At 38.9% G+C, this 19,052-nt stretch overlaps 1 protein-coding gene across 3 annotated transcripts in view; it reads right to left on the minus strand.

The window, feature by feature from the left end:
• Positions 1 to 1,860: 1,860 nt before the first annotated feature.
• The window catches only part of TENM3 (teneurin transmembrane protein 3), a 417,392-nt gene continuing 400,200 nt past the window's right edge, over positions 1,861 to 19,052 (minus strand). For all 3 annotated transcript variants that reach the window (XM_082759677.1, XM_082759679.1, XM_082759678.1), the window contains 6 exons: positions 18,792 to 18,967; positions 17,823 to 18,058; positions 12,696 to 12,992; positions 9,636 to 11,247; positions 6,807 to 6,937; positions 1,861 to 3,463 (listed from right to left, as the gene is read on the minus strand). In XM_082759677.1, the coding sequence (XP_082615803.1) occupies positions 2,708 to 3,463; positions 6,807 to 6,937; positions 9,636 to 11,247; positions 12,696 to 12,992; positions 17,823 to 18,058; positions 18,792 to 18,967 (3,208 nt within the window). In that variant the 3' untranslated portion in view covers positions 1,861 to 2,707. The remainder of the gene's footprint in view (positions 3,464 to 6,806; positions 6,938 to 9,635; positions 11,248 to 12,695; positions 12,993 to 17,822; positions 18,059 to 18,791; positions 18,968 to 19,052) is intronic.

Genomic DNA, 19,052 nt, shown 5'->3' on the forward strand with positions numbered 1-19,052 from the left:
AGAATCTCCTTTTTTGTAATATGTTTCTTTTAATTATACATATTTTTTTTCTTTAAAAAGATCTTTTGTTTATATATTCCCCAAGGTCACTATTTCCTGCAGGAGCACGTCCAGATCACAAGTCTTTTTTTAGCAAGAAATAGGCTCATTATACCTACTAACAAGGCCACTAATTGGCTTGATTTGACTTTATCTAAAATGATCACCAACAGATACTATAATTTGTTGTTTATTGGTGCCAGAACAAAGGAGAAGGAACTGGTACGCGTCAAGTAGAAGATATATTTCATTGTTGACATGTTATACAAGCTTTTCATATTCAAACAGAACAGAAACATTTGACATAATTTAGAATATGAGCCTATTTCAACAGAGAGCACTTACAGCATGCTAAATACAGTGCTGTGGAAGAGCCACCCAACAGAACTGCGAACACCTAGCATTTTACATCTTCAAAAATAATACGTAGATCAATGACACGCCGCTGGGGTCTGACATATCCTCCTCTCTAAATTTAGGGCCCTCAAGGCTTCAAGGGTAAAAATACTAACAACTAATCTGTGCTTTCATTCTAATAGATGATTAGCATTCATTATATGTGTAATTACTTCTGTATGCTCTACCAAATACACACATACAGTAACAGCACCGATACTGTAGATTCGGTAGCAACTTGGCCGGGAGAAATTCAGATCTGTTTATCAAACAATCCTAATGTGCAATTTAGAGTATGTAATACCATAGACTCTCAGAATACAAAGCAGTTAGAAAACTATTTTTATTACATCCACTTGAACCATTCATAGTTAAGACACGTTCACTTACTATGTTTTGTCATTATAATACATGGATAGAAATAACTGTGTATATTTCAATGAACATCAGAAAAAAAAAACAAACAAAAAAAACAAACCAATTTTGTCTCATCTTAAAAATATTTGTTTTTGTGGCTGAATTTAGTGCTCATGAGAGTAAAGCTCTAAGAATGGTTTCAGCCAAGATGTAGAACAGATGCCATAGATGCCCCTACAGGCTTCCTATAAGGAACCAGCTGCACGCTTCGGTTACGTCCTGCAGCAAATACACTGGGCCTTGGAGCAGAGCATGCCAAATCTATGCAGTGGTGTTGAGATGCAGACTAGGCACTAGGATTAGACCTTCCTCTCCATCCCCGTGTTGTTTTCACAGTAATGGGATTTGATCTGCCAGCTGAAGGCCAGGAAATGAACCTGCTGAACAGCCTGCCTGCCTAAAGAGCTATTGTGTAGCATCAGGTCAGAGGTACGCTTCTTCTATCTGGAGTTATAACATCTAAAAGAGCTGTACTATACAGAAGACAAAGTTGACATAACTGGATGAAACTACATCATTTCTTCTTCTTCTTCTACATACAATTTGCCAAGCACCTGAGACACTATTCTCTCCATTGTGAAACAAAGCTTCTAAAAAAACAACAGAAACCCCACTTGGTATGAATAAATGTCCATTTATTACGTTAGGGCTGAAAAAGACAAGGAAAACCCAACCTATTAAAGTCTTCCATCATAATAAACGAGACTTATTTGGTTACTGTGCCTTCTAACAATGACTGATGAAGTGGCACTGGCCTGGGTGACAGGAGAGGTACAGGAGGGAAGGGAGCTGCAGTCTGATTCAGCCAGCCACTTTGGAGTGTTTCATCCTATCAGCAGAGTGATAGATGCACAGCTTTAAACCTAATACAAAAATATTAACACTTTTGGACATTAGTTATCACTGTTATATCTCTACAATATAATCCTTTATACTGTACAGCTATAACATAAAAGGTGCAATTCCTTTTTCTTTAAAAAAATCACACACAGCACATGTTTTTATCATTTTATTTTTAAGTATAAACTTTTTTAAACACTTTACATAAATTAACTCCTCTGAGACTAATATTTGATGTACAGTAAATTGTAATTCATATAAAAATCCATAAACAACTTGTCTCACATAATTTACAAAAAAATCAGGGTTTCCTTTGCTTATCTGTAACAAGGATTCTACTTGCCGTTTTTCCCCCCAAGGCAAACCATGTTAGCATTGTAAAATCCATTATTAAATTCCCATGGTAGCATAAGTCACTTGTGCCAATGTCCTTTTAGAAAGCAGCACAGTTTAAAGCAGTTGGGTTGTCTATAAACAGTAATTTTTGCCCCACGTTTTAAAATTAACAGATATATACCACATCCTATGCAGTGAGAAAGAGAGAGAAAAAGAGAGAGAGAAAGAGAGAGACTACTTCTGGTAAGCAAAGGTCAACAATTCAGTAACATTTGGAAACACTGTATGGGTCTGTATCTTAATTGAATACAGTGCCTCAAAGGAACAGACAGCCTGTTGCAAAATCTTTAGGCCTTTTTCATTTCTTTCTTCTTCTTCTTTTTTTTTTTTTTTTTAATACTTTTCAGTCCAACTTGAGTGCAGCGATATGCATATGTAAACATATTCTTTAAAGCAGATCACCTTTAAGGTCATTGAGAAAAAAAAAGTTTTGTCATTAGCAGTATCATTCTTGTGGAAGGCGCTCTTTTCCTTAGAGTCCGTTCGGATTGTGCTACAGAAAAAATCTGAGCAAAGATGTAAGCTTAGGCTCAAGTAGTAATGCAGCAAAACAGTTTGGTCTCCTTTTTAGAAGACACTGGTACACAGTCTCTTTGGCAGCCTGAGCTAAGCCAGTGTGTTACCTCTTTCCTATCTCACTTTGTCTGAGGAACTGTATATTGTTAGCGCTGTCTGCTAATTCTGGATATTGCTCCACAGAGAGTACATAGTACCCATCATATCCTTGTACCTTCCCAGCACTTAGCAACTGCCTCTTTTCTCCCTCTGTCCACAGCCTGGCGCCTTCCTCTCCATCCCTTACTCTCTGTTGTTCTCTGGCCCAGGCACTGGAAAGGGCTCTTTGCCTGGCTTGCTCCAGTATTCGGGCTTTCTCCTCATCAAGCGTCATGCCATAGCGGACGTGAAGCGCTAAAGCACCGTACTGCATCTCAACATCGGCAAACCTACGAGTCCTGCCGTTTACCACGGTTGTGGACTGGGAAACGGTGACGTTGATGCCATTCTCCAGGGCCTTGCGCCCACTCGTCAGCCTCAGCGTCCCAAGGTCACTCTCGGGGGAGGTGGTCTTGATAAAATAGTGCGTGTCCTTTCCTTCCACGGTGAAATGCAAGTTTTCTAGGTAGTAGGCGTTGTTCAGAACAGCTGCCACTTTTATGCAGTCCTCGTTTGCGATGTTGAGCACGTTCGTTTGCACTTTCCCTTGATTGACAGCCAGCATCACCCCTTTCCCGATCAGAGACTTCACTGTAGCAAACCACAGCCACGACTTCTCTCCGCTGGATTTCCGTCTGCTGACCTGCACTTCTGCCATCTTTCCCAGGGAAAGGAAAGCCTTTGCTTGTCTCGCCACTTGTTGTTGCACTCCAGAAATTGGCTGTAAACAAGAACAGAAGTTTTACCAACCATCTGTAGCCCTCTAGATGCCAAACAGGCAGGCTTTCTTGGTGCGCTGCCCATGGACAACAACAGGATATGCCACAACTGACAGTGCCAAGGAGTTAATTAAATCTACATACTGCTTGTTCTACTGAGCTACAAGACTATTTGGTTTGATAATGTTTCTCTCTTTGTCTCCCTGAGAACCTGCGCATGCACAAAAGCACTGTTTATTTCACAGGCTACTTAGTGGGCCACACAGGACAGACTTGCAATTCTAATACTTGATAGGGGAAAGAGCTGTCTGATACGGTGTTGTCTCATCCTACAGTTCCATCTAAATTGAGGAGGTTTTTGCAAGCCATGAAGCTGTGCTTTAGGAGAACAAACCTTTCTTTACACCGAATCAGGAGATGCAGCTTCTTAATTAGCTGTGGTCCAAGACCAAACTGCAGGGAGGGTCTCATATCCCCTGAAGCTGGTAAAGGAAGGTGGCAAACCGTGAGAATAGGCTTTATGGCTAAAGAGGAGGAGGTAAATGGTACGGAGCAGAGGAGCGAAGTGTTGGGGACTGATGCTCTTCCCTGCAAATACTGGCACAAACTGACAAAAGGGGATGTGTGAAAAAGCTGCAGCCACTCCAGCTACGTGAGCATCCGTTTCACTTCAAGTCTCAGCATGCTGGCTGGGGCCTGAAAGGGATGAGCAGCCTCTCTCCAGAGAACTTCAGAGGGGCATACTCCTGAATACGGCAAAGTGCTTTGTTGACAGCTGGCAAAGAAAAGGGGCAATGAATGAAAATAACCAACAGGCAAGTCTAAAATACGCTCACTTATTACTTCACATTTTCCCTTATCTAGGGTGCTCTTGTTGGCAAGGTAGGTGTGCCATAAAGGGGAGGAAATTACAGTTGCAGTTCTGAGGTGCAAAGGCACACGATGGGAAAGCAAGGATAGGAAAATCTGTTTTAAAAGTTTGTTTGACTGTTAAGAGCTACATGTAGGCCAGTCTGCTAGATGCACTCTTGGTAAGGTGAGAAGACAACCAGGGACCTGGACCTGTCAGCAGAACTGCTGTGGTTAGCCCCTACAGCAAGAAAAGTAGGAGCAGCCAGCAGAAATGGTTACCTAGCATGGCCAGACAGCGGGGCAGCTCGCGTTATGGGGTCAGCTGTGGCTAGGATGAGACCTTACCACTGTGCAGAATAGGCACATCCTATCAGTCTAACCCTGGGGCTTAACAACAACAAGCTGTGAATGAGATCGTATTGACGGAGGTGGAGAGCAGACAGCTGCCCTAGCAGTTGTCTCAGCAGGAAACAGAGAGAAAGATTTAAATAGCTTTGGCTGCACTTTTGAAAAGGAGTAGTTAGTTTCTGTAGATTATCCAGCTTATCTTCCAATTGACCCCTTTTCCTTTCAGTAAAATATTGTTTAAACCCACTTAACTCCTGACTGACAAATAAGGCACAAGCCTGTTCACTCTTCTGAAATTTTTGGATGGGATACCAAGCAGGAGTCATTAACACAGACTCTGCAATCTTAATGCAGCCTTGCTGCTAATCAAAGCCTGGCAAAAGGTTTGCAAAGGCTTCTCTGCTTTGCCACGAGGGCAGCTTTCTGGAGGGTACAGTTCCTGAGGGAATTTAAATTGACTTGGGCTCTCAACTCTTCTTAAAGGTGGCAGCTTCTTGTCTGCACTTGCTAACAAGTATGAATTTCAGTTCTGAATCCTACAGGAAAGCTATTGAGCATAAGATATATTCTAGCCAGCACACTCATCAGCGAGAGCAGCAAGATGCTGTAACAACTTAATGACAAAATTTGTTTATTTTTAACGTAACCTCAGAGCTCTGAAGCAAAACCTCAGAGCTGGGTACAGCTCACTCCCCAAAACGTTTCAAAATACTGAGTGTTTCTTATGTTTACGTCTGGCTCCTGGTTGCGTTTGCTTATTCAACAGTGAATACTGAAGTTACAACTTCTTCCTACCTGAGAATTTTGCATCTTTGTTTTCCTCCCACATCTCTCTCCCTCCTCCTTTGTCATGTTGCATGTCCCTGGCACTCCTCACATGCCTCCCTGGTACTCCTGTCCTGAAGGAAGGTTTCTGACAACCAGCTGGCTGCTCCCATCTCTTCCTGGTGCCCTTTCCCTGGTGTTACTGTGTAATTGTGTTCTTTAGCCTTTGAGATCTAAATAAACAGCCTCTAATGGTTCTTCACAGCAGTGCCTGATGACAGGTCTCTCATCTCCTGATAACAGCCCAGGGTACACGCAATGCTCATCACTGCTTCTGCTATTCGTGAACCACGCCATTCTCCTGGTGTGCTCTACGGTCTTTCTCCATTACTTGGTCCCTGGCTATTAAACTATACAGATAGTGGTCACTTTGTGCATGCAGAACTCCCTTCCACATATTCCCTTCTGCTGGGCCACCTTTTAAATGATTTTTTTTTTTTTGTCTAAATTAGCTTGCAAGGTTTTAATCTTGTAAAGTTCTCTATCATGATTCTTGTAAAGAGAGAACGGTTTTTGACTGCTCATGATCAGATTACCCATTTTACTGTCTCTTTTAACACTTCCTTCTTAATTGAGAACTGTAAGATTTTAGCGGGCATAGGTCTTTGATCTTTGAATAATAATATGATTTGTAAACAACGTTTTCTTTAATAGCGGGTTTGGATTTTAAGTTTTACATTCATTTCTTTTATCATTCAAAATTCTAAGAGGTTTTCAGGTTTGAAGTTCATTTTCTTCCTCCCAAAAGAACTTCATAAGCACCTGGAGTTTTGGTTTTATGTAATGTAATGGATTTTACCTCAGGTAATTTCATTTTCAATATTTTATCTTTACATATAAAACATGGTTAATATTAAAGAGAAGTAAAATTGTAGTGGTGCCTGGTATGCATAATTTATATCACCTGTTCTTCTGTTTATTTCACAGTCTATTTTTTGCTACAGTGTTCAGTTTCTGCCTTCAGGCAGAGTGTTAGTACAAATCTAATCTCTGTAGTTTCTGCTAGGAAACTCAGACATCTTTAAAGGGTCTTAAACTTCTTTTAGTTGATTATTGTCCTTCTGCATTTTTATTATTGCTGAAAGCAAACAAAAAGCTTATTTAAAATTGTACCTAGCTTAGCAAATCTGTAAGAAAGAACATCATCTGTAACTTCTTAAATTATTTTGAAAATAAATAGATAAAAATCAGAGGTTTGAAAAGTACTGTTCAGATTTAAGTTAGCAAGTAGCCCTGGCAGGATTATCTATGCCTATTAAAAGCTGAATAGGAGGGAACATTCTATCTCCTTCCATTTGTATGCTTCGCTTTGTTTCTTACAGGTATATCTTCCCATTGCTGGCTCTTCACAAGTTCATAGGAGGGTTCTGTTAAATCAAATTTAGGAACAGGAAAACCGGGAATGGCGTTGTGCAGATGGAAACCGAATGTCACCAGCCAGCTGTTAACATCTGAAAGAGTATAAAAAAAGAGAGAGAGAGAGGAAAATATTAGAATTGTTCAGTATTTTGCAATTATTTGTTACCATTTGTACAGGGAATAGCTTTTGACGTAGTTGATCTCCTTCTGTAATATGAAAATTATTCAACAGTCTTTGCTTTGATATGTATGGATTTAGATTTGTGCTACAGCTAGAATAGCAAGCCAGTGTAGAAAACCTGAAGTCCTAGGCTTACGTCAAATTTCTGCTCTGTGTTCCAGGCTCTTTTGAAAGGTACTGCAGGTTTCAGAAATCTTAAAGGCCTCAGTGACTTCCAGAACAAATATAGGAGCATGACTGGGTGAGATTTCCTTCCAATATAGCCTAAGCTAACTGGGATTTCAGGGTCAGACTGATCACTCTCTTTGTCATACATTCATCATCAATACATCAAAATAAAGCGAAAAAGTGCTGCTGAACACATCCAGTTCTTTTGTTATATATGTTTTCTTGTAGTGTCTTCAAACTGTATCTGAAATAACACCTTTACAGTCAATTACCTTTTAAATGATTTGGTATTGAATTTATGTTGATTCAAGAGAAATCTCGCCGTCTTTCAGATGAAGTCAGAGTGATGAAATTAAAAACTAATGAAATGTATTATAATTGTGTCAGTAAGTAGACAGAATACTAAATTAGCATTAGATAACATTATTTATGATACACTTTATGTTCTGTTAAAATAAATAAATTAGGGATGCCAGCAATTAACTAATTAACAATTGTTGGGCAAGAATGGGTGCTCTGCCTTGCTAGTTTTGGTCTTTCTACCCTATCTTTCACAAATATTAAGTTTGGTGGAAGCTGGCAGAGTGCTCCTTATCGAGTCTAGTAGTTTTTATTTAAGAAAACCCCACACAAGTGGAAGAAGGAACAAAATCCTTCCAAATCTTAAAAAATATGTACCCAAAAATAATTTATAACCTTTCCAGATAAATGATATGCCTCATGAGGCTCTGGATCTAAAAATGCCAGCCAGCTGAATTAGTCATTGTAATGATAACCTCGTATAAGCAGCACGTGTCTATGTATTCCATATGTGGAAGATGTTAAGAGAAGAACGAAAGCTGTATTATGAGGGCAATTTTTGAACCACGTGCATCATTTTCAATGCCACAAACAATCTGATTGCAACTGCATCCCCTATAGCACATGCTGCTAGAAGAGGCCAGATCCAAAGGTTTACTATCATCCTTGCTCCGAGGCAGCCTGTTAGCAACCTATTAATAGCTGCTGGTTTTCAAATTAATGCAAACCCACTTAATTCCTAGTATGCTTCTCTGAGTGGTAGCCTCACAAAGTGGAGCTGAGCTCCTCCTTTGTCTAGTGCTGTCTGTGTAAAATTTACATTTATTCAAATACAAAAATTCAAATGATTCTGATTGAGCCATGCACTTTTCAGAAACTTCTGGTGATGTGCGTTATTTTCTGTATGTAGATTAATGGAAAACAATACACGTCACTACCTCTAGATCCACAAAAAGCATATAGAGGTTCCCTAACAACTCAATTGTACAAGTGGCATGTCAGCAGCTTTCTGTTGCCAAAAGAGAATTTTGTATTATTTTTAGCATGTCCTGTTCCGTACTCCCTGGTCCTCCCTGTGTAGTCAGTGGGCTATATATCATTGGTGGATTTCTCTTTCTTAGCCGATTTACATTAGCAGCCTTGCAAAAACCCACTCTAGCAACTATCAGCCAACGTACTTCCAGTGAATATTTTCTGCTGTGTTCATGAATTTAATTGGTCATAGAAAGACTCCTCCTGCCCTTGCTACCTTACATTCTCACTCCCTCTTCTTTTTGGTACACAAATATGTATTTCTTACTGCCCAATAGCCCTGATCCATAAAAAAAAATCTGACTAATTTAAGTGTAAGGAGATTCTCATGAGTGTTCTTGAGGGGATCTTGCTCTTGTACTTGCTCAAGCAGTCTATTTATTTTCATTATGAGAACACTTGGCAATGTGTTACAATACTAGGAGGAGAATCTAGAACTCCCCTTTCCTCTCCCAATACACTGAGATCTTTGAGCAACCCAGTGTTACAGTTCAGGAAGAGATGTATTCCACTGGTACGTTGAAATGTACTTTGGAAAACTCAACCTCTATGTATACTGAGATACTCTGAATTATCATTTTGTGTCAAGCCTAACACTAGGACACCATAAGGATTGTGTAGGACACAAGTAGATCTCTTACTGTAGTTACCTAAGCCTAAAAGCTAATAATATGTTGTGTATTTCCATCTCTCTTAGGTACCTAAATCGATGTCTAAAGCTAGACAAGATATTTCAAGATTGCTGTTTCACCATTCCTGATGAGTATGTTTGCTGTAGTTCATTTCATTGTCGAGAGCTTAGTGTTTTCTCATAAATAGCTTTTCCAAATACAACATACCAAGGTACTTCACCAAAATTGTACATTCCAGTCTAAACTGGATGTTTATAAGCCTAGCACACCAAGCTAAAATCACTTTGTTGATGTGGTCCTAAATGCCAAGTACTTTTCTGAACAATAATTTTCCCTGCAAGTTTCTTTACTAAACTTTCACACATAGTATCCTCAGTCTGTAACGCAGATAAACAGATTCCAGATTATAAGAATACATAGAGAAAAAAGTCTGAGCAAGCAGGAAACAGTCTTGCAATTTAAGTAACCTTCTTTTACCTGTGATATAATCCTTCACATCATGTATTTTACTTGCTGGGTTGTTATTTCTAAACATGTACAAATTAAAAGGAGCTGGATCTTTCCCAATTCTCTTCCAGACTTCAATATCAGGTGTTGTCCACCGGCCCGCCATTATGTCATAATCTCTTTCTCCAAAGTGGACTAGCTTGGTCAGTGGGTCGTATAAGCCTCCATGGAATCCTATTACCAGCTGGAAGTCAAGGTTAGAGTCGAAGTAGATCTCTCCGTAAGCAGTGTATTGAATTTGCTTAAGCATGAGACCATTGCTACTAAAAACAGCGAGTGGTGTCCCCGTATTGTCTGATGCAATGTAAAACTCATCTCCACTGCTAATCTCCATGGCAAAAAGATGTCCTTGCAGGTCATAGTAAAGAGATGTGATTTCAGAACTTGAGTGGTTGTATACGTGAGTGATCCTGGTTGGGTAAGTAAGGTCTGCATAAAAAAACTGCAGATGCTGTCCAAGGCTGGTTTTACTGGAAACTCGTCGTCCAAGTCCATCGTAACGGTAAATCACTGTCCATCCACTGCCTTTGCTATAAACTCTAGTAAGAAGGCCCTTTGAACTGTATTCAAAGATTTCAGTACCCCTCTGACGCAGAAATCCATCTTCATCTAATCGATACTGCACGTCCCCTAGCCGGGTTATTCTGTCTCTCAGGTCATAACGAAGTGGTGTCAAACGGGCACTGCTACTGGGGTTGAGCAAGTGGAGGTTGCCATTCAAGTCATAGTTGTATCGCCACATTATTTTTTCATTCAGATAAACTGTCTGGAGCTGACCATCTACATCATACTCGTAAGCATATTTCGTGGTGTTGGCAAATGGCCCAATCTTAATTTCTCTTTTTGTCACTCGTCCCATGTTATCATACTGAATTGTAATCCAATACATTAGTGACCGAAATATTTCGTACTGAATTTCCTTGATGCGACCATGTGCATCAAAGTGCTTTGTGTAAGTCATTACAGCTGTAGAGATGATTTGGTTAATATCATAATATATAACTCCAAATTTTCCAAATTGTTCAACTTTGCCGGAGATATCGTCAAACTGGTAGAGGTCAATCGGCAATGGGGTTTCATTGATGACACCTTGCATGCTAGTCACTCTGAAGCTATTGTCATAGCTGTAGTCAAATCGGGCATTTACCATTCCGTCTTCGCTAAAGCGGAAAATCTGTCTGTCAATCAATGGGCCAATTTGCCTGTATCTAATGGTGCAGATAAAGCCATCGCTTTGGAGGTTTACTGTTTTCAGGACTCCTGCTGTCTCATCATAAGTAAAACTAACTCTTGTACTATCGTATAAAATTTCCGAGAGCTTGGTCTGCCGTCTGTACTTGAATAATACTCTTCGGCTTGTCCCCAGGAAAGCAGTTTGAAGGAGCTGCCCTTCTTCATTGTAGTCCATTATAACCGAAGCATTACTTTCAGGGGGGTTGTATATATTCCGGTAATAGCCAATGGAGCGAATAGTCTGCATGGTATGACGAGCAACACTGGGCATGGTGACAGCAGAAAGCCGATCCAACAAATCGTATTCAAAGATATATTGCCGTTGGCTATGAAGCAGAAGAACCATTGACTGAAAATTAAGAACAGATTTTTACCATGTGACAAATGGTGGAGTACCCCCCCACATATACTGATACTATTTCTTTGCAAAAATGTGACATTCCCACTTGAGAAAATTATCTCCTCTTTAATTGAGTTATCCTTGACCTTACATGTTGTTAACATCTCCCTGCCTAATTTACTTGGATGCTTAATTTTAAGGGGTTCTGTAATTAGTAGTTCGACATTCATAATTTGCTACTTGTTATGACTGTATCACTCTTTTATCAAGCACTCACAGCTAAACAGCAGATTGTCAATGGATTCAGATAAGTCATGTTTAATATGGGAAGAAGAAAAACTGTCTTGGAGCCATTAACTCAGGAGGAGAACAACATATGGGAGATACAATTTCTTCCCTACAATTAGAGATGACTTTGAAGAATTTGAATAGCCTGAGATCTCTGAATACTGTGTTCTGTATGTGCTAAGACATAGACAAAAGAATTGTTTGATTATTTATATCAGAAGGAGCCACTCAGAATTATTCTAACATTTTTCTGATGTGTGGCTATTATGTATCATAGGTCTGAATTAAATCATGTCTGCGATGACTAGCAAACAGTATTTGCTGAGCAACAGATTCAATAGGAGCAATTTAAATCCCACAAAGAAATTGATTCTGTTTTTGCACAGAATCACAGAATGGTTCGGGTTGGAAGGGACCTTAAAGCTCACCCCATCCCACCCCCTGCCATGGGCAGGGACACCTCCCGCCAGCCCAGGCTGCCGAAAGCCCCACCCAGCCTGGCCCTGAGCACCTCCAGGAATGGGGCACCCACAGCTTCTCTGGGCAGCCTGTGCCAGTGCCTCGCCACCCTCTGAGTGAAGAATTTCCTCCTAACATCTAAAGCTTCCCTCTTGTAGCTTAAAACCATTCCCCCTTGTCCTATCATTATCTGCCTGAGTAGAAGCAGGCATGAGATCTCACAAGGGGGATTTTCACAGCTATTTCTAGAGGAAGAGCTATCATTCAGTAATCAGTATATATAATGAACACCTCTGATTTTTGCTTATTATTTATTTCTATGCTACACCACACAGCAAAAGTAAATTGAGAGACACAACTACTTAAAAACAGGATTTTTTTGTTAGTGAAGAAAGAAGTGGATAATTTACAAAGAAATGATTTTCAACTGAATTATATTGCAGAGATATAATTCCTGTACCTTATTTTAAGCATATGAAATAAAAGGTAAATACAGATGCTGCTTAATTTAGAAAGTCATCAATTCTTAACAATTAGCTACAGCACGGTTACTTATCTATTTGATAAAACATTCCCATAGGAACCACATGTTGATACGTAAGAGTAATTGAAATACGCTTCACTACCTGTTTTTACATTGCATACAGCAGTCAGATGCTGCACAATTTTAGAACATTCAAAGCATTTTTAAAACCCTGAGGGTTCTTTACCTTTTCCAAGTACGTGTAACTCCAGGTTTTCCCATCAGCAAACACTCTAGACACTATCCTTCCCTGTCCATCATACTCTATTTTTTCACTAGTTGTCCCTCGCTGTACGCTGCCTATTTGCCCTGTGGATGAATAGGTAACATTGACAGCCATCAGCTTGCTGCTTGGTAGCCACAGCGTGGGGTGCCCTGACGTGTCGTAGGCAATCCTCAGCAGAAATTTACGGTGGTCATCGTAGATCTTTTCTGTCTTTGTGGTTCGATCAAAGTCAACTGAAAGGAGGTTTCTGCCATTAACCTTTTTAAAACAAACAAAGTGACATCATAAATCATGCTGTTCAAACACTACCCACCTATTATTTCCACAAAATGCTAGCTATTCTTTAAATACCATTTCCAGTGATTGATTTGCTGTGTATATAAATTATTTTAGCAACTTCCTGATGTAAATGTGATGCACTGCATTAGCATATATTTTAAAAGGTTTCATTATATGAAGAGATGGCCCAGAATTTGTTGCTATTTGTGTTCTTTCTTGATGCTCAGTCAACTGTTAAGAAAATACTTAAAAATATGCACTGAAAACTTCTTCAGTAAACAGTGCCATTTCAGAGAACTAACTATTTATTTTGTGGCAGTCTAAACTATATCTAGCAAACTATTAAGACATATCCCAGCAACTGCTGGTCCAGGTCATGACTATCGAACTCTAAGATAATGAACTGAGTCCTAATCCTCTACAGCAAGTATTTTTTGAAAGAATAAATACAAAATTAAGATCTTCAAAAGCACATTTAATCTTCAAATTAAGATCAAACACGTTTTAGACCACAGGCTATCACCTTTCTAGTTCAGATGGAAATTTAACTGAGTATCTGATCCATAGCCACAATGTATTATTATGCTGAAACCTTCAGTACAGGATTAAGTCCTTTGCCTAGTTAACTGACCAGTTAAAGCCATAAATGGCTGGAAGACTACAGAACCACTGCAAAACAGTTATAAGTGTGTTGAGGTTTATAGTTATTTTAATTTGAAACAGATATTGTTGATTTTTGAAAATATAATATATGTAAACAACAGTGATGGATAGTGTGTTTTATGTAATACCTTTAAAACTGGAATACATCCCCTCTGTTTTAGTGTTTTAAATACGTTAACTTTCAGTTTCGTTGAATCAGCTTTCATTTTTTGTATTTGTGAAATGAAAACGTCTGTTTTTCTTTTCCCATACTGGCATTTTTGCAATTCTCTGTTCATCTTCTGTAACTGCTTTCTAGTGTTCTCAAGCAGGTCTCTAGGTTTCTTTGTTCATCTGCAAACCATTTCTCTATCTGCTGTGCCTTTTAGTTATTGCAGGTAAGGATGAAACACTGATAATTAAGATTTTTAACACTGTATCTTGCTAACATGAGAAGTAGCGGACAGACATATGACTATGTGAATTAAGATTTTTAAAAAATACTTATTCAAGTATTTGATGTATATATGCCAAAGAAGTGAAGAATGAAGATGACTAAATAGCATTTAGAAAAGAAAAAGAAAATAGATATCCACGTTTTTTTGGAGGATTTTTGCATTTTTTAGAGCTGCATGTTTAAAAATCCATATATCATGGACTTTGCTACTTTTACCCAGAGGATGATGATCTTCTAAAAGATCAATATAAATCAAATCCTTTATTATTAGCACAAAAGGTATTAAAGCAATGGCAATGGGTTATAGGCGAACATTAAAAAACCTCCAAATATTCAGTTTTGCTTGTATCTGTCTATTTATCTATCTTCATTACCTCTATTTATGTTGACGTGCTCATTTTTAATATGAAATCACTGGCATGACAACAATCTGCACTATCAATTTCAGAACAAAAAATCCTATTTTCATGTAAATCTTCTAAGTAAGGAACACAAAGTTGAGTAGATGCAGAATAGCTACATTATGAACTCAATGAGCCATCAAATATTATTTAAACATACTGTGAAAAATTAATGCTACAAGACTGATTCTAAAAGTAGTTTAACGCTACAAGACTGATTCTAAAAGTAGTTTAACCTTTTTTTTTTTTTACTTTTTCATTTTCAGGTATTTTTTGTATAAGTTTTTCAACATTTATATTCAATCATTTGCCTAAATTTACACTTAAATCTTGTTTATCGCTGGCTTTTATCTCTCAGCCTCTCCCACGCATGCCTGCACTCATCTCTCCCTCTCCCTGCCCGTTTTGCTTCTGTGATTTTTTTCTTCCCTTTCTCTCCATCTTACCTTCTTTATTTTACATTTAATTATGAGTTTTATTAATTTTCTTGTCTGCCTCTCAGGCTTAAATGATGAAGTGAGAATAGGTACTTCTGATTTCTGAACTGGCAAAGAGGGGAGGGTGGTTTTATGGTTAAGGCAGATGTCCAAGCAATTGTGGTTAATTTCTTGGCTAAGCACATCCTTCCGGTGTAAATTACAGCAAAGTACTTAATCTAGCTGTCTCACTGCCTTATCTGCTAAATGGGATAATAACATCCCTTGATTCTCACTTTCCATCTGTCTGGTCTGTGTAAGGGCAGGATGCTAGAAGAAAGGAAGTGCCTCTTTCTGTAGCCAGATTCCAAAATCTGCTGACAGAGCTCTTGCTTTCAAATGTGAGCTTTGGGTGAAACTGGCTGTGCTTGCATGGTCTTGTAATACACGTGGCAGTTAGAAGGACAAGTTAGCTTTGGTTGAATGCTTCTACAGCAAAGTGTAAACACTTTTATTGTGTCTAAAACAATCATACTTCTAAATACATTTGGTAATTCTGGGCTTCATTATGATATAAACAGTAATTGAGGAAATTTTCAATGAACAAACACAATGACACAAAACCAAGTCTCTTGACACCTGTCCTCTTCTTTCAGTAATTATGGTGTCCACCTATCCTGCTCTGCTCTGTCTCCTGGCTTTCTCTCCTGTGGCTCCCTGAGAAGCATGAAAACCAGACAGTGATTTCCCCATTAGGAGTAGGGGGATATTGTGCCTTACAGAGAGGTTCAAGAGGTGATGTGAAAACTGGAGGTGTCTGCAGGACTTGGAGCTTGCCTGGAGGAGGTAGTGCAAAACCCCTTATTGTGAGGTCCCTCTTTGGTGTCACCTGTCCTCTCTAGGTGCACCCCCTGAGGCAGAACTCATACCAGTTCCTTTATTTAAGAACCTTGTAAGTGAGGGTCTGTCTTGGCCTCAGTAAAACTGCCCCAAAATGGCTCTTCCCTGAAGAGGACTGGCAGCAGTCTTTGCCAAAGACCAGCTTACAGAACAGATGTACAGGTCCAGTGACAAAGCCAGCTTATAGAGCACACACGGAACAAATCTGAACAAAAGTTAGATTGACAGAGGCTTGTCGAGTTCAGGAATAGTGAAAACGACATTTATTTCTTTATAAAGACTACTAGTAGTGGGTATAACTATTACAAGATAGAAACCCAAGAGATAGAAACCCCACAGTGTACTTCACGGTGTTACATGCTGCATATATATAATGCAGTGAAAGTGTCATATATATGAGCACATTTACTGGCAATACATTTTGTCACTGTTTTTTGTCTACATTTGTCTTCTCTGCAGCAAAATGTTACTGACATATCTGTAGATGGAAATGATGAGCTCTGTAAGTTATTCTTGTTCTTTCAGTTCTTGTTTCCTTTCTCCACCCCCCACCTACCCCTGAGCAACATTTCTGCAGTATCTTCCTATGTAAACCACTTTCAGAAAAAACTTCCCTTTTTTAATTTCGTAGCAATTTTCTTTTCTCTTATTAGCCCATATTCTCTGCCTGCCCTACTTCTCACATTTGCATATACATTTTTAATTACCACTATTTTGTCCTAATTTATGAGCTCTCACTTCCCCCCTCTTATATTAAGTCTTTCCCTCTTCGCTGTTCCTTCTTTCAGCTCTTCCAAGTCAGAGTTGCCCATGACATTTCTTTAACCTTCTTTTTATCAGAATGATAAAATTTTGCTTTGCTTTTTAGAACTGGACTCATAGACATTTGTTTCAATACCAAAACCAATCATACTATTGGTATGATTATTTATATATTTATTTATTTATTTTCTTAGCCTTCCTTCATGAATTACTTGGCAGGTGTATTATCCCAACTTGCTATGTAATAAGATGGCTATGAACCAGAACCACAAGGGCGAGCTCCACAAGCATGGATTTCTTTTTCTCTTCCTTATCCATGGTAAGACTGCTACCACAGCTAGGTACAAGTATGTTGTTCTTAAGCAGCAGCTTTTGTACATTATCATTCTTCCTTCTTGGAAAAAATCAATTCTTCTTGCAGAGCAAGCGGTAGAGAGAGATAGAAAATGCATGACAGCATTCCCTCCTTCCCAAAGGAAAGTAAAAAAAAATTAAAATTAAAAAATGGCATGTTACCTCTCAGAAGTCAAGTGGTCTGAAATTACTTACCTTTATTTGATATACTGCCTAGGCCTTATTTTAAAGAACTGAGTTCAGTCCTAATAGTATGTCAGACCTCCGATGTGGTCTCGAAATGGTTTCCTGGCAACCCAATTTTAAATGCTTAATCTATGTTGTCTTTACCAAATGGCTGTCATAAATCATAGTTTGCTTCCTACTTACATTTCACACACTATATAGGAAGAAGAAATGCCAACAAAATGGTAAAGACATATGTTAGAGGAATATGCCATACACATTCACACAGTGTTACACCCTTTCTACCAGAAATAAGTATTAGTATATTTTTTATTTAAAAATTTAAAGAAAGAAAACTCTAAGACCATGCTAACTTATGGCAGACTAATTTAAAATGATTCAAAAGCAGGTGTGTGAATTCAGTGCTGGAAATAAAAAGTGAAGGAAAGCAGTAAAAATATTCTTTTTATCCAGAGTCATTTCAAGGCATTGAAGTCTAAAAAGAACAGCTTAGAATCCACAGAAAAGAGCAATTAATATGGAAAAAGAGCCAATATATAAAGGAATAAAAGCAACAACTTTAAACTCTACAGTAAGCTTACCCGCGGTAAATACTCTGTGGTTGTTGGATGGCAATACCTGCAAGAATGCATTTAGGTTTCCTCTCACTTAATGAGAAGGCAATAGACACCACGCATGCTTGCATGCTTACCCTAAGCTTTCGGCCAAACACATTGACTTTTCCCTGGGCTTGCTCTTTCCGGAATCGCCACTCCACCAAGTTCTGCCCGTTCTCCCCCGGGAGGGTCATGTTCCTTTTTGCTACTGTCGGGTTGGCAGTGCCAGCCAGGACGTGTGGCTCTGTCTGGTAGTGTGAATCCAGGCCGCTGGCGTACAGGATTCTGAGCGAGCCGTCATAACCGATCTGGTAGCTGTTTCTCAACTGATCTGAAAATGCAAAAAAAAAAAACAACACGCAGAGAAACACGCATTACATCCATGGGGTAAGTCTGCCTTTGTTCCCTACCACTTATGCAATATATACATGTAAAATGTTGACTTCAGCCACTGACCTAACGGAAATAAACACCAAGGGTGAGATTAATGAAGTCATCTGTGTCACATCCATGTGTATCCCATGAGAGCAAAAACACCTTTGGGAAGTCACTTGAACACCTCTTAAAAATCCCACCTATATTCTTTGTATATTGAGTATAGTCTTTGGAGTTGCACAAAACATAATCTCTGCTGTTTCATTTGGCATTTTTGGCCACATCCAAAGTATGTTGTGACTAGTGACTTTTGCAAGGATGTGGCTGCTGGGCCGTCACATGCTATTTTAAAGCTCAAATCTCACTTCATGCTATTTTTACACCCATTTCCCTCACAATCCATTTCACACTTTTTGCAGATTCCCTTTTTATGCAAAGTAGGTATTCTGACTACTTCCAACAACTGTTGCAAAAGCTATTTGGTTAGAAAACATTTAATTATACTTTCATTGTACCTCCTTCCTTCCCTGAACAGTTCTTTTTATGTATGTATAAAAGCATGTGTGTATCACCTCCTCCAAACACTACGCCTCTAAGTTTCCCTCTAAGGCATCTCATGTAAACTGTTTGTGCCAGAAGAAAAGAGTTTTCAGGTCAGTATCTGCTGAGAAAGGTTTTGCATACAGTACCTTGAACCATGGTATAGAAAGAATCAATTGATGATAAGTTGGAAGTGATGCTGACGTCTTCCTCTCTGCTGGATGACTCAATGTCCACCGTAATGGCCCTTTCCATTTCCCCGTGAAGGTTTGTGACAACTCCAGTAGGGAATGTAACGTTTGTTAGACGGCCCTCACTATCATAGCTAAAAAAAAAAAAAAAAAAAAAAAAGTCCAAAAATGATACATAGCAGGAACAAATTGTTTTCATTTACAAGCAAAATGAACAGA

Source organism: Aythya marila (genome assembly GCF_965140915.1).
Source record: "Aythya marila genome assembly, chromosome: 4".
In the NCBI taxonomy this organism is placed as follows: Eukaryota; Metazoa; Chordata; class Aves; order Anseriformes; family Anatidae; genus Aythya; species Aythya marila.